Source organism: Canis aureus, chromosome 28 (genome assembly GCF_053574225.1).
Source record: "Canis aureus isolate CA01 chromosome 28, VMU_Caureus_v.1.0, whole genome shotgun sequence".
Lineage (NCBI taxonomy): Eukaryota > Metazoa > Chordata > Mammalia > Carnivora > Canidae > Canis > Canis aureus.
In genome coordinates, this window is record NC_135638.1 from 27,402,233 (window position 1) to 27,414,388 (window position 12,156).

A 12,156-nucleotide genomic window follows, 5' to 3' on the forward strand; every position below is an offset into this window, starting at 1 on the left:
TGTGTTCTTGGAAAACAAGAAGGATTTATTAAATGGCATTATTAAATACTATTTGCAGAACACTTCTAATTGGGAGTCTTTAAGCAGCACTCCAGTGAAAAGAAGTCAACATTGGGTAAGGAAAAGAACAATGCATGGGCAGTGACTCCTTGTCCAGGCTCTGCTACTAAGAATGGCAATGTGATCTTGGCCCTTTAACCCCTCTTTGACTTTGTTTAGCTTTTTCAACTGGTAAATGTAAAGTGCATGGCATTGGGAGAAGAGGGGCAGGGGAGGGCTGAGAACTCCTACCAGTTCTGCCAGTTTTGTGGGCCCTACCCACCATAGTGTTGACTATGTTCCTCAATATGCTGCCTTTAATCACTTGAGGCCCCTGTTAAAAATGGAGACTTGTAGGGGCCACATCTAAACCTTATGAGTCAGAATCAGGCAGGAATGTGTATTTTTTACCAGCACCTTTAGTCTTTTAATTGGGTAAATTTGGACAACACTGAGCTATGAAAAGACTTAAATGTCATCACCTCAAAGAACACTTGCAGATGGGGAACTCCAGGCAGACCAAGGCAGATTTCACTTTCTGGTTCCCTTACATTGTGTTCACACCTCTGCTATAACACCATCCATGATGATACAATGATTTCTTTGCATTTTTTTATTTTAAAAGGAAAGAGAACCAAACAAGTATCTGAATCTCAATAAATGTTGAATGTAGGGGTGAATGCATGAATGGACAGGTTCTAGTTTGGAATGCTGTTTTAGTCACAAATCAGTAGGTAACCTTGGACATGTTACTAAATCTCCATGAACCACTGTTTTCTCATCTATAAAAAAGAAAATGCTGGCATTTGTGATTTGGTATTAATGTCACACTAAACATTAACTTATGAGTACCTGCTTCATTCCACATAGTCACTTGTCTGAGTTAAAATTGTATCCAACCAAAGCTAAGATGATATCAAGTATGAAAGGGTTCTTTATGAAGTGTAAATAATAATTTGATTTGTTTGATGTTTGTTTTCTGTTTGTATTATTAGGGAAAATATGAGAAATGTTCAAGTCAAATGGTTCTGAGGATATTTTAAGGGTAGTTTAAATATTTGGGTATTTAGTTAAAATAAGAGTATCTTTTTAAAAGTCATTCAGAATTTAATTTTTCCCACTATCTTCTGTTTTTAAAGGATACATGTAAGGAATCTTTGAACAACAATGGATTTTATTAAACTTTGCACATCTCTAGATGTTAGTTTTTAAGGTTTTTGTAATTTTTATTAAAATATTTTCAAATTTCAGGATTTTGTTTATCTTGCTACCAACTGAGCTCATATTCTCACTTATTTCTTTTAGGAAAGTATATAACATTTATCCTGGACCCTTTTCAGTACCAGTTAATAATGAAAACTCACAAATTAAGCTTTCGAATATTCAGTAATAAACTATCAAGGAAAGTATTTTCCATCAAAAAGTTGGAAACCACTGATGACCTGAGTAATGACCTCCATGGCTGCTATCATCTTTTACAAGGGAAGTCTTTGGATGTACTCACAGAAACCATGATGCAGAATTTAAAACAAGTTTTTGAACTCCATCTATTAAAAACCACAAATTGGGACATGGCACACCTGTTGACATTTTGCAGCTCAATTATATTTGAGATCACGCTTAAAACCATATATGGAAAATCTCTTGCTGGCAATGGAGAAAAATTTATTACTGAGCTAAGAGATAATTTCTTAAAATTCGATGACAAATTCCCATATTTAATATCAGATATACCTATAGAGCTTCTAGGAAATATCAAGTCTATTAGAAAGAAACTTATTAAACACTTGGCATCAGAACACTTAGGTAAGACACAAGGATGGTCAGAAATTGTTCAAATGAGGCAAGATGTCCTGGAGAAATACTACACGCTTGAGGACTTTGAAGTAGGAGGTAAGAAAGTTCTGAATGATTACTTGTCTAAAATAAAATAATTTACAATAGACCTTTGAAATAAAAAGAGAAAATGGTGACCTTGAAAATTTTTATGCTCTTTCTAATTGGCTAATGATAAAATGTTTTACTCTGAAACAACCTTCTGTGATAATTGATTTTTTTCCTCTTTTCTTTCTTTCTTTCTTTTTCTTTTTTTTTTTCTTTTTTCTTTTTTCTTTTTTTTTTTTTTGCTGATCTGGTAAAACAAGATACTTAATGGGGATAATGAGAAAGAGTATAACTAAGCTGCATTTACTCCTCTTATCTCATCCCCCACCTCCCCACCCCCCATGCGCACATTACATTTTAAACTATTCTCATTAAGCAGAAAATTAGACTTCAGAAGCCTATTGGTCCTCATTAGCATGCACTGATCCTTGGCTGGGTCTGTGTCCTAACATCTTTTAATTAGCACACTGCAAATCTAATCAGTGTAATAAACGCTATTAATCTTCCTTTTCACTTATTTTCTCCCAGCACATCATTTAGGCTTTCTCTGGGCTTCTGTGACAAACACTATTCCAACTATGTTCTGGGCGATGTATTACCTCCTACAGCACCCAGAAGCTATGGCAGTGCTGCGTGACGAAATTGACCATTTGCTGCAGTCAACAGGTCAAAAGAAAGGGTCTGGATTTCCCATGCACCTCACCAGAGAACAATTGGACAACCTGGTCTACCTAGGTAATTTATTTTTATCTGTTATGAAGAAAAGAAGGTACCTCTCTGCAAACTCAGTTTATCACTCAAAGCTGTTTACCAAGAGGTGGAGGACACAGCTGCCTAATTGACATAATAACACCCATTTACATCAATTATAAATTATGTAGTTTATAGCTGTAGATACTCTCATTACATGTAAACATTAAGGCCTAGGTAATTAACTATGCAAGGTATGCAAAAGGCTAACCCAAAGCTTTGCAATTATTTGAAAAAAAAAGTTTATGCCTATTAAGTCATTTGATTCTGAGCATCTGTTGGTGTGCTAACGCTTTCCAAACACTGCTACACTATCTTGACAAGAAAGGTATTTGGGGATTGAAAAAGAAAGTATTTCAGAAAGGCAACTTGTGTACAAGATGTATTTATTCTTCCCTAAAATGGTCTCTATATTTTCAGGCAGAGGTTAGAATTTATACAGCTTAAGTGTATGATTCTCAAAAATGTAGTAAAAGTGATTTCCACTGGAACTCCTTGATTTAAACATACTTGATGGGGAAAAAAGGATGAAGATAGGGGGGAAAAAAAAGGAGACAGGTAGGAAAAGAAGAAGCAACAGCTACTAATTACTGCATGTGAAATATAAGTATTTTATAAACTATTCACTGACTCGTGAGATCTGCATGGTCACTATTTCAAATATGTTTGAGGTCAGGAGTGACTATCATTTGTGTATTTCTACATAGACATGTTCCTATGACAGGGACATGAGCTTTTGATGACAATGGATTGCATTCTCCTTTTACTGGTTTTGATAAAATGCTTTGTGTCTTTGTGTAATAAACTTTAACTCCCCAAGTTAAATTCCATATTAATGAGTTCCTTCTGTATTGGCATTTCCTCCTGTGGTACCCTATACTGTACAATAATCCAAGTCCCTTTGGAAGCATGTAAGAGTAAATCTTTATATATCTCTGTTGCTTCACTCCTCTGATAATATAGGCAAGTATTTTAGCCTATGTTGGCCTCAGTTTTTCTTCTTTTAAATATGTTCCAGTTTCTTTGATGGGAACTTCTGGGAGATCTTGAGTGGTGTTGACTATCGGACAACATTAGAAAGGACAGCCCGTGTGTTCTAGAGATTGTTCCCACGGAGTAGGCTAAGATCCATCAGAGGCAATAGCAGGAGGAGGCTTGTCTTGTATTGACAATTGGTTAGCTTGTTCAGTCAATTGGGATAAATTTGTCACCTTATAGTTTGCTGTTTTTAGCATACATTAGCAAATTAATTTTATATTTGCATGGTGAAAGAAAATAATCTCAACATTATTAAACTACAAATATTATTTTGGTTTGGTTTGCAAAATTATTGGTGAACAAATCCAAAAAATTTGCATAAAATTCTGGGCAGTAACCTTCACATGGATACGCAGTATTTTCTGAGTAGAAGATTTATAGTTCTATGAAAATCAAGGTTGCCTTCCCATGTATTCAAGTAATTTCAGTTGTATTTTATGAATCAGGTGATGCACACCGGGAGGTAAAGCAAATAAACTTAAAGGAATGTGTTTGTATTCTGTACACAGTTATTACCCTTAAAAATTTAGTTGAAAGTCATCAACTCTCAGTGTCTTATTGAAAGAGAAGATCATTTTAAGATTATGATATTGAAGCACAAGTGTTTAAACGTATTTGATCAGAAGAAATGACAAGTTCCAGAGCTACAGTTTGGGTCCATTTAAGTCCATAGCTAGAGCTCGAGATTTTCATGCTTGGAGCCTCATAATTTTATGGCTCACTTATCATCAACAAATGAACAACAACAATCTCGAGAGAGTGTGGATCTACCTGGATAAAGGCAGCACCTTCAACGGTCTAGAAAAGGTGGACGTCTGTTCATCGTGACCTTGGTTACCAGCAGAGGCCAGTGTTGTTCATTACGAGAATATAATCTTCTAGAAAATAATGTGCATTTTTTCTTACACAAGATAGACAGTTTTAGGTAGATTTAAACAAAATTTTATATGAATCAGTTACACAACAGATAACCTCTGTATCTAGTCATAGCTCAATTGTGAATATTTCCTTATGTCAGAAGAGTATGAACTATATGTACAAAGGGAAGATTTACAAGATTAAATATTAACAGTGTACCCCATGGTATGGGTGTATGTGTTTCCCCTTTTTCATGTCTTTAAGGACAGAGTTCTATGTATTCTAAGTACATTTTTTTAAAAAGAAAGATATCTTGAATCTTCAGTTTTATAAGGAAAAAGGTCACAAGGATGAGATGAATGCTTTTTTTAACTAGCAAGAAGAAAGATTTTTTTTTTTTAACAAAGATTTTGCATGTCAACATACATTGATTATAAAGTAAGGTTGAAAGGAAAGTTAGAATGCCATAGAAATGAGTGACTCATTCCTGGAAAAAAAAAAAAAAAAAGATTTCTCTTGTTTAGAGTGATTATAAAAGAGCCCAATGGAGCATAGGTTTATCATGGTGTGAGTAATTGTGCAAATTTTATTGACATTTGTGACTCAATCCTGTGGGCTTGCATGTATCCAATTTCCTCTGACATCAATATACACTTAATGTCAGCAAAAGTTAAAATATGTAACATAGATTGGGCTTTTAAGTACCAAGCCTGTTTAAGTAATTCAAAGCAATCATCTGTTGTAAGGGGATGTGAGGGATTTATGCCTTTTTCCAGTGCTCTTGAGAATCTTTCTCTAAAACCATTCTACTCTTTTCTTTTAGATAAAGAAAAACACAACTTTCTATTTTCGTATATTTATGTACCTTATTATAAGGACTCTGCCTATCATGACCTCACTAAAATTTTATACCTGTCAATGTTTTTGTAAAGGTCTTTACAACTAAATTTAAATGTAAATTTAAAATCAATTAGTAAATTTAAGAAGGCTCAGAAAAATGTCAGTTGGGGCCTAAATCTCTATAGGAAGAGTTGCTGTTAGAACGGAATTTTTCAGTTTTCCCAGAAAGAAAAATCTGGGGTGGAAGTAGGGTTTAGAACTACAGATTTCCTTTTTTTTTTTTTACTTTTTTTTTTTTTTATGATAGTCACAGAGAGAGAGAGAGAGAGAGAGAGAGAGGCAGAGACACAGGCAGAGGGAGAAGCAGGCTCCATGCAATGGGAGCCCGATGTGGGATTCGATCCCGGGTCTCCAGGATCGCGCCCTGGGCCAAAGGCAGGCGCTAAACCGCTGCGCCACCCAGGGATCCCTAGAACTACAGATTTCCTAAATAGGCAAAGGAAAAGGAGAAAAAAATGAGTCAGAGAGAAGGTAAGACAAAAGAGAATGCAAGGAGAGGAAGCTCTCAAAATTAGAATGTTGGCAAATGGATAGCAAATAATCTCACTGAGCACTACTTCTTACTTTATATTTACCTAAATTATGTATGTAAATAAGTTAAAAAGTATAGATTCAGTAAATGTTATCTAATGCTATCACCAAAATAATATTTAACCTCCATGCCATCCCTACAATGGTGATGTTGTTTTCTTCCTTTTCAATTATTTGTGAACCACGCTGGTTGCAAATTCAAATCTACCTTACCTCACAGGAGTTCTCTTTCTGTGCAACACAGAGAAAAAGAACAAGCATACTTTAAGAAGTACATACGTCGAAGTGGATTATAACTTCTGAACTGAATAACTGAATAACTCAGGCGAATTGCAGGCACCTAATCTTGTTCAGTTACATATCTGCAAAATGAGAAAATCTGCACACGTGGCATTAGTGTGTGTGAGGTATTAGAATAAAAGGAGGGATATTGGAATAAAAGGAGGTGTTATAAAACTAAAGCTCAGCAAAATTTGTAATACTTTTTTTGAAAGGAGATTGTATATTATAAAAGCCCTAGAATTATGAGCCTGCAATGATTCTCCAACAAAATTCTATCAAAAATTGCTAAGCCCATTGTTTGTAATCAGTAAGGAAAAAGAAACAGAAAGAAATGATCAGTTGGAAAAGATAAAGATCCTTTAATAACAAATAATGAGTATTAGGTGTAGTTGGTATTAAATATATTAATGACTTCAAAATTTTAAGGCAGTTTTATGAAGACTCAAATATTGTTTCATGTGATCTTCACCAAAATACTAGGGGACTGGGGCAGCTATTATTTTGTCATGACTTCTACAGATGAGAAAAATATTACAGTCCTAAATAACTTGCATGAAAGTAAAGGGTTTTCTGTTCACGCTCATGCTTTTCTCTTGACTTATCTGATAGTAGAATCCTTGGAGTCCTTTTTCATTATCTAAGCTGAGAGGGGAGAGGGAATCTTTGTATCTTGATTCAGCAAAGCTAGCCATAATATGCACATGTACAAGATCAGATAATTTGAACAAGATGACGATAGTGTTAACTATATTTTTAATTTCCAGATGAGACAGTATGAATGACAATGTTAACAATTATCATTTTATTTCATGGTAGGCACTGTGCTACCTGCTTTACATATATTAGCTTATTTAACCCTCAAGTATTATTATCTTCATTTAATTATTAGGTAACAAGATTCAGAAAGATTAGTTAACCAGGTCAAACCATATAATTAGATTGTGGCAGGACCAGAAATTGATGCGAGGTCTAACTTAAATGCTACCCCATAAATACTGTCACTTCAAGGGGAAAATGCTCCAGAACTATACCAGAGAACTTGACCACTATTTACAAGGATATGTATCACTAATTCTCAAATGCAATTGAGTTTGAGAGTAAGGATGGGGCTAGGGATTCACATCAGAATCTCTGTGTTTTTTAAATAAAAATAAATCTTTCATCTTAGAATAGATTTATATTTACAGAAAAATTACAAAGACGATAGAGTTCCTATATACCCCCCATGCGTGCGCACACACACGTACAGTTCTCCTTATCATTAACATCTTACCGTGGATGTTTGTCACAATTGTAGGTATTATTTTGAAAGAGTCCATTGAGTATTAAAAATAATCATGTATTTGAAAAATCATACAGGGCACCTGGGTAGCCCAGTCAGTTAAACAGTGGACTCTTGATTTTGGCTCGGGTTACGATCTCAGGGTCCTGAGATCAAGCCCCGCATCCAGCTCCCCACTCAGCAGGGAGTCTGCTTGAGATTCTTTCCCTGTCCCTCCTTTTAGCGCATGTGTGTGTATGCATGCTCTCTCCCTCTCTCTCAAATTAATTTTTAAATGAAAAAGTATACATAATTTAGACAATTTGTTTAATAAAATCCTGTCTTCTGGTGGGTATGTTCAGAAGGTATAAATTCTTCTTCATTTAGAAAATTCTATCTGAAAAAAAAAAAAAAAAAAAAAAAAAAAAGAAAATTCTATCTGGAGAAGGAGAGAGAAGTATCTTCCACAAGGGAGTACACCAGAGATCAGATAGTGAGATTTTTCTAGGTAAGGAAACATTGGTCAAAAAGTGAAAAAGACTGATTTGCACATGTATCAGGTTTTCAATTCAGCACAAACCTGAGAGGGTTAGATAGTATACTGACTATTGGAAACATGAATTGAGAGGTCAACGATGAAAATGCAAGGAATTGTACTTAGGTCAAACATAACTGCCTAGGAATAGGGCAAGAAAATGTGTGGCTTACCAGAAAGCTGTTTAAAGCAGTGGTTCTTAACCTTGATTACTCATTGGAAGCAACTGGGGAGCTTTAAAAACTACTCCTACCTGGTCCCACCCCCGGAGGTTCTGATTTCATTGGTTTGGAGTGCAGGCTGATGGCTTCAAAAGCTCCCCCAGGTGATTCTAATGTGCAACCAAGGTTCAAAACCACTAATGTAAAGGTTTAGTTAATGCAGTGGTTCTGATTCCATTGGTATAGAATGGAGCATTTATTTTTTTAAAAGCATTTCAAGTGATTCTAATAGACCGCGAGGGCTAATAACCTTTGGGATATCAGAAAGCTTAAGGCAAGTCAGTGGTGATATGATTTCAAAAGTCCATTGTTCCTCTGCTCCTAAAAACATTAATAGAAGTCTAGTATGCAAGGTAAAGAAAGTAGTTCCTCTCTATATTTGTAATTGAAATACCACGCCAATTTCTGCCACCTTTTAAGAGGCACGTTGACTAATTGAATTCATCTAGGATGTCAAAACACTGAAGGCCGTGTCATCTCTGCTGTACAATTTAAAGATGACATGATAGTTGTCTTTAAGTATTTTTAGAGTGCTGTTATGTGGAAGAGGGGTTAGATTTTTTTTTTTTTTTTTTAGCCCTGTCTTTTTGAAAGGGTAGAAATTCAAAGGAGGAAAGTTTCAGCTCAGTACCAAATGCCATCTTTAGAAGTATCTATTCAGAAATCGTGCAGAATCTTCCCTGGGATCTTGTGTCGCATTCCTATTTATATGTACCTCCCAACTTTGAACTACCCAGATTACAGTGTCCATGAAGGCCAAATCCATATGCTGTGTTTTCTCTTTTTCACTAGTAGCAGTGGTTCTGAAGAGAATAGGACCTTAATAAACATTTATTGAACAAATGAATGTTGAATTTCTTTTTCTATATACTTTAGCAGGAACAAAGGTTGTGTCTACAATGCAAAGTGAAAGTAGACATTTGTACCAATTCAGATTTAGTTTTAACTTTATTTAAAACACAGTTGTTGAGCCAAAAATTAGTTATTTGCTTCAGGTTACCGAATTGTTATAATTTCTTTAAAAAAAAGATTTATGATGTATTTATTTTAGAGAGAGAGAGAGAGAGAGAGCCTGCAGGGAGAGGGGCAGAGGGTGAAAAATCTCAAGTAAACTCCCCACTGAGCAGGGAGCCCAACACAGGGCTCAGTCCCACCACCTGAGATCATGACCCCAGCCAAAACCAAGAGTTGGATGCTCAACTGACTGAGCCACCCAGGCATCCCTGATTATTATAATTTCTAATTTACCGTCTCACTTGTCTTGAAAGCAATTATGTAAAAAATGTGCGCACACGCACACACGCACACACATCTGGGGCCTCACTCCATTTCTTCACACCTTCTATAGTACTGCCTACAGATCCTCCTCTCCCCCTTTCTCATCCACCTTGTAAGACCGCCCAAGTGTTCAGCCCCAGTGGACTGCAGTGGGTCTTGGCTGTCCATTTCACTCCAGCCATCACCGCTATCCACTGATCACCATGGCTAATCAGATGGTATGACAGTCTGCACCAATCATTAAGATGACCCAAATTAACAGCCTGGCCATGTCACAGTACATTCATTCCACATATACAGACATGGCCTAAGTGTGAGGCAGAAACTTGGACGTGCTTATTTGTGTTTGCATCGTTACATGCATTATTGATTGTCATGAGCTGCTTCAGCGCTTTAAATCTGCAAATGAGAATCATCTGTCAATTATTACAGCCAGAATGGAGATCTGAGGGCAAAAGAGAAGGTGTACATGCCTTTTTCTACCAGCATGTCCTTTCATTTGCTATTTTCCTTCACAGTTATGGTAAAGCATCTTAGCTCAAAACGTTCCCAGCTTTTTGCTTAGAAGGGATACTTTATCAGAATATTTTTAGACCCTGAAAAGAGAAACAGATCTCTCCCAGCCAGGTGAAGAAGATAGTTCAGGCTCTGAAATATAAGTTCTTTGTGGGAATTCTGTAATCCACTTTCTTACTGAATACTGCTTAGTAAAGCTCAGTTCTTAATAAAACACAGGCAGACTTATCTTAATCGCAACCGCAATTGTTGGCACCTTGTGGTGCCTGGTGTAAATTATCCCCAAAATATTTGCATTCTTGATAACCATTTCTCTACAATGCATTTAATAAGTAGAGGGTCCTATTACCTGCTAAATGTTAGTATAAATTAACAATCCATTATGCACAATAAGTTTTATAAAACATTTACAGATAGAGATCATGTTTAATTAAAATTAACTTGCATATGAAAGCCAAGTGTACTAATGATCACAATGACCTTTTATTACCTACAGTCCCTTGTTTTGGCTGGATGATTGACAGCTTGCTGTTTGGCTACCATGTTGAATTTCAGCTGACAAGACTTTTCATTTTAACTCAATTTGCCCGCCTATCACAAGCTGGTGGCAGGCCAGACCCAAGTCACCCAGCTTTGCCTCAGCAGCTTGCTCTACTTCTCATTAGTACGCATTTATTCAGTGGAAATTGGAAGACAAATGCTTGAAGGCATGTGAACTAAGTATAGCAAATTAGGTTTAAAGACTGAATATTTATAAGTATATGGAAAGTTTTTTTTTTTTTTAATTCTAGAGCGAATTGAGAACTGAGTGCTAGCTTTGGTATAAAAGAAATGAAGATAGAAGGGGGAAGGAAGATTCTAAGAATAACAATACTATAAGCTTTTCCTTTCCATTTTGGAAATATGTAAAATCTCTCTGACAACACCTTATCAAATACCAACCTGGCCTCTCTTTCGTGGAGTGCTTGCACAATGAAGTTTAACACCTCGTGTGTGAGAACGGGGAAAAAAATGAGGGTCATGTTCATTTGTTGCTTGGTTATCCCTTGGTATGTTTTAAATTGCCTTGTTTGTTCGGCACTAGCACAGAAACAGATGTTGCTCTACCGTGCAGGATAATTTACTGTACCTCCTGGTGTAGCATGGAAGTCCTCCCAGGGCCCAGCTGGTCTGTCAGTGGCACTGGCTGGTGTCTGCTCAACTATGACAACTACAAGTAGAGGCTGCAGTTTTTTTTATTGTGCAGTTGTCATTCTTCTCAACATATAGCCCTGCCCGCATTCTTACTGGGGCTGGTGGAAAAAGCTGCTGGCTTTTGTGTCTGTGTGTTGTAACACAGAGCCATGGAAGCTCTCCTCTCCATTGTTGATAATAATGCAACTCATTACTTTTGTCATCTAATGATTATCGGCATGATCGCTCAGAGCGAGAGCCAACCTCGTCTTGCACACATAACTGGTACTGGAAAGTAAAACAGATTTGTCATTTACGATCTGACCGCTAAGCCACACTTTGTGCTCCATTATTGTGATTAACTTCTGCATAAGATATGCTTGCCCAATTGTCATTTGTGATACTGCAGTGGGCACAAGCTGCCATGCTTCCCTTGAGCACGTCGGCCAATCGGATGTGACCATGTTATTCGGATTGGTAAATGCCCACCCTGTCACCGAGCCACCCCACAATTATTTTGCTTTTGTATTTCTTCTTCCCACACCCCTACTGGACTTGTTGGGTGAACAGCACTGCTACATATGTCAGCTACCATTTCACACCACAAGCTACAATGACGCTATCCTGTCGTTGAACCAACAGAGCCAGCAGCAGTACATGGGAAAGCTGACCCTTGCTTTTCACCATAAAAATGTTGGTCACTGGTGTCCTGCCAGCTGAAATCCGTCGTGTCAGGTGCCTTGTGGCTATCTGCAGTAGAGTCCATAGTCCAAAACCAAAGTTCTTTTCTGGCCTCATCACCAACAAACCGATTTGACTCCGCCTGATTATAATAACGAAGGCAGTCCAAAAGAATATGCACAGCCTCACTGTACGTCACATTGAATCAC

The 12,156-nt window shown here is 36.8% G+C and overlaps 1 protein-coding gene across 3 annotated transcripts in view; it reads left to right on the forward strand.

Moving 5' to 3' along the window:
• CYP7B1 (cytochrome P450 family 7 subfamily B member 1) overlaps window positions 1-12,156 on the forward strand; it is a 174,553-nt gene that overhangs the window by 147,614 nt on the left and 14,783 nt on the right. For 2 of the 3 annotated variants that reach the window (XM_077876802.1, XM_077876803.1), the window contains exons 3-4: window positions 1,345-1,932; window positions 2,452-2,658. In XM_077876802.1, the coding sequence (XP_077732928.1) occupies window positions 1,345-1,932; window positions 2,452-2,658 (795 nt within the window). Of the gene's footprint in view, window positions 1-58; window positions 116-1,344; window positions 1,933-2,451; window positions 2,659-12,156 lie in introns of all 3 variants that reach the window. The other variant, XM_077876805.1, reaches the window with a different exon arrangement.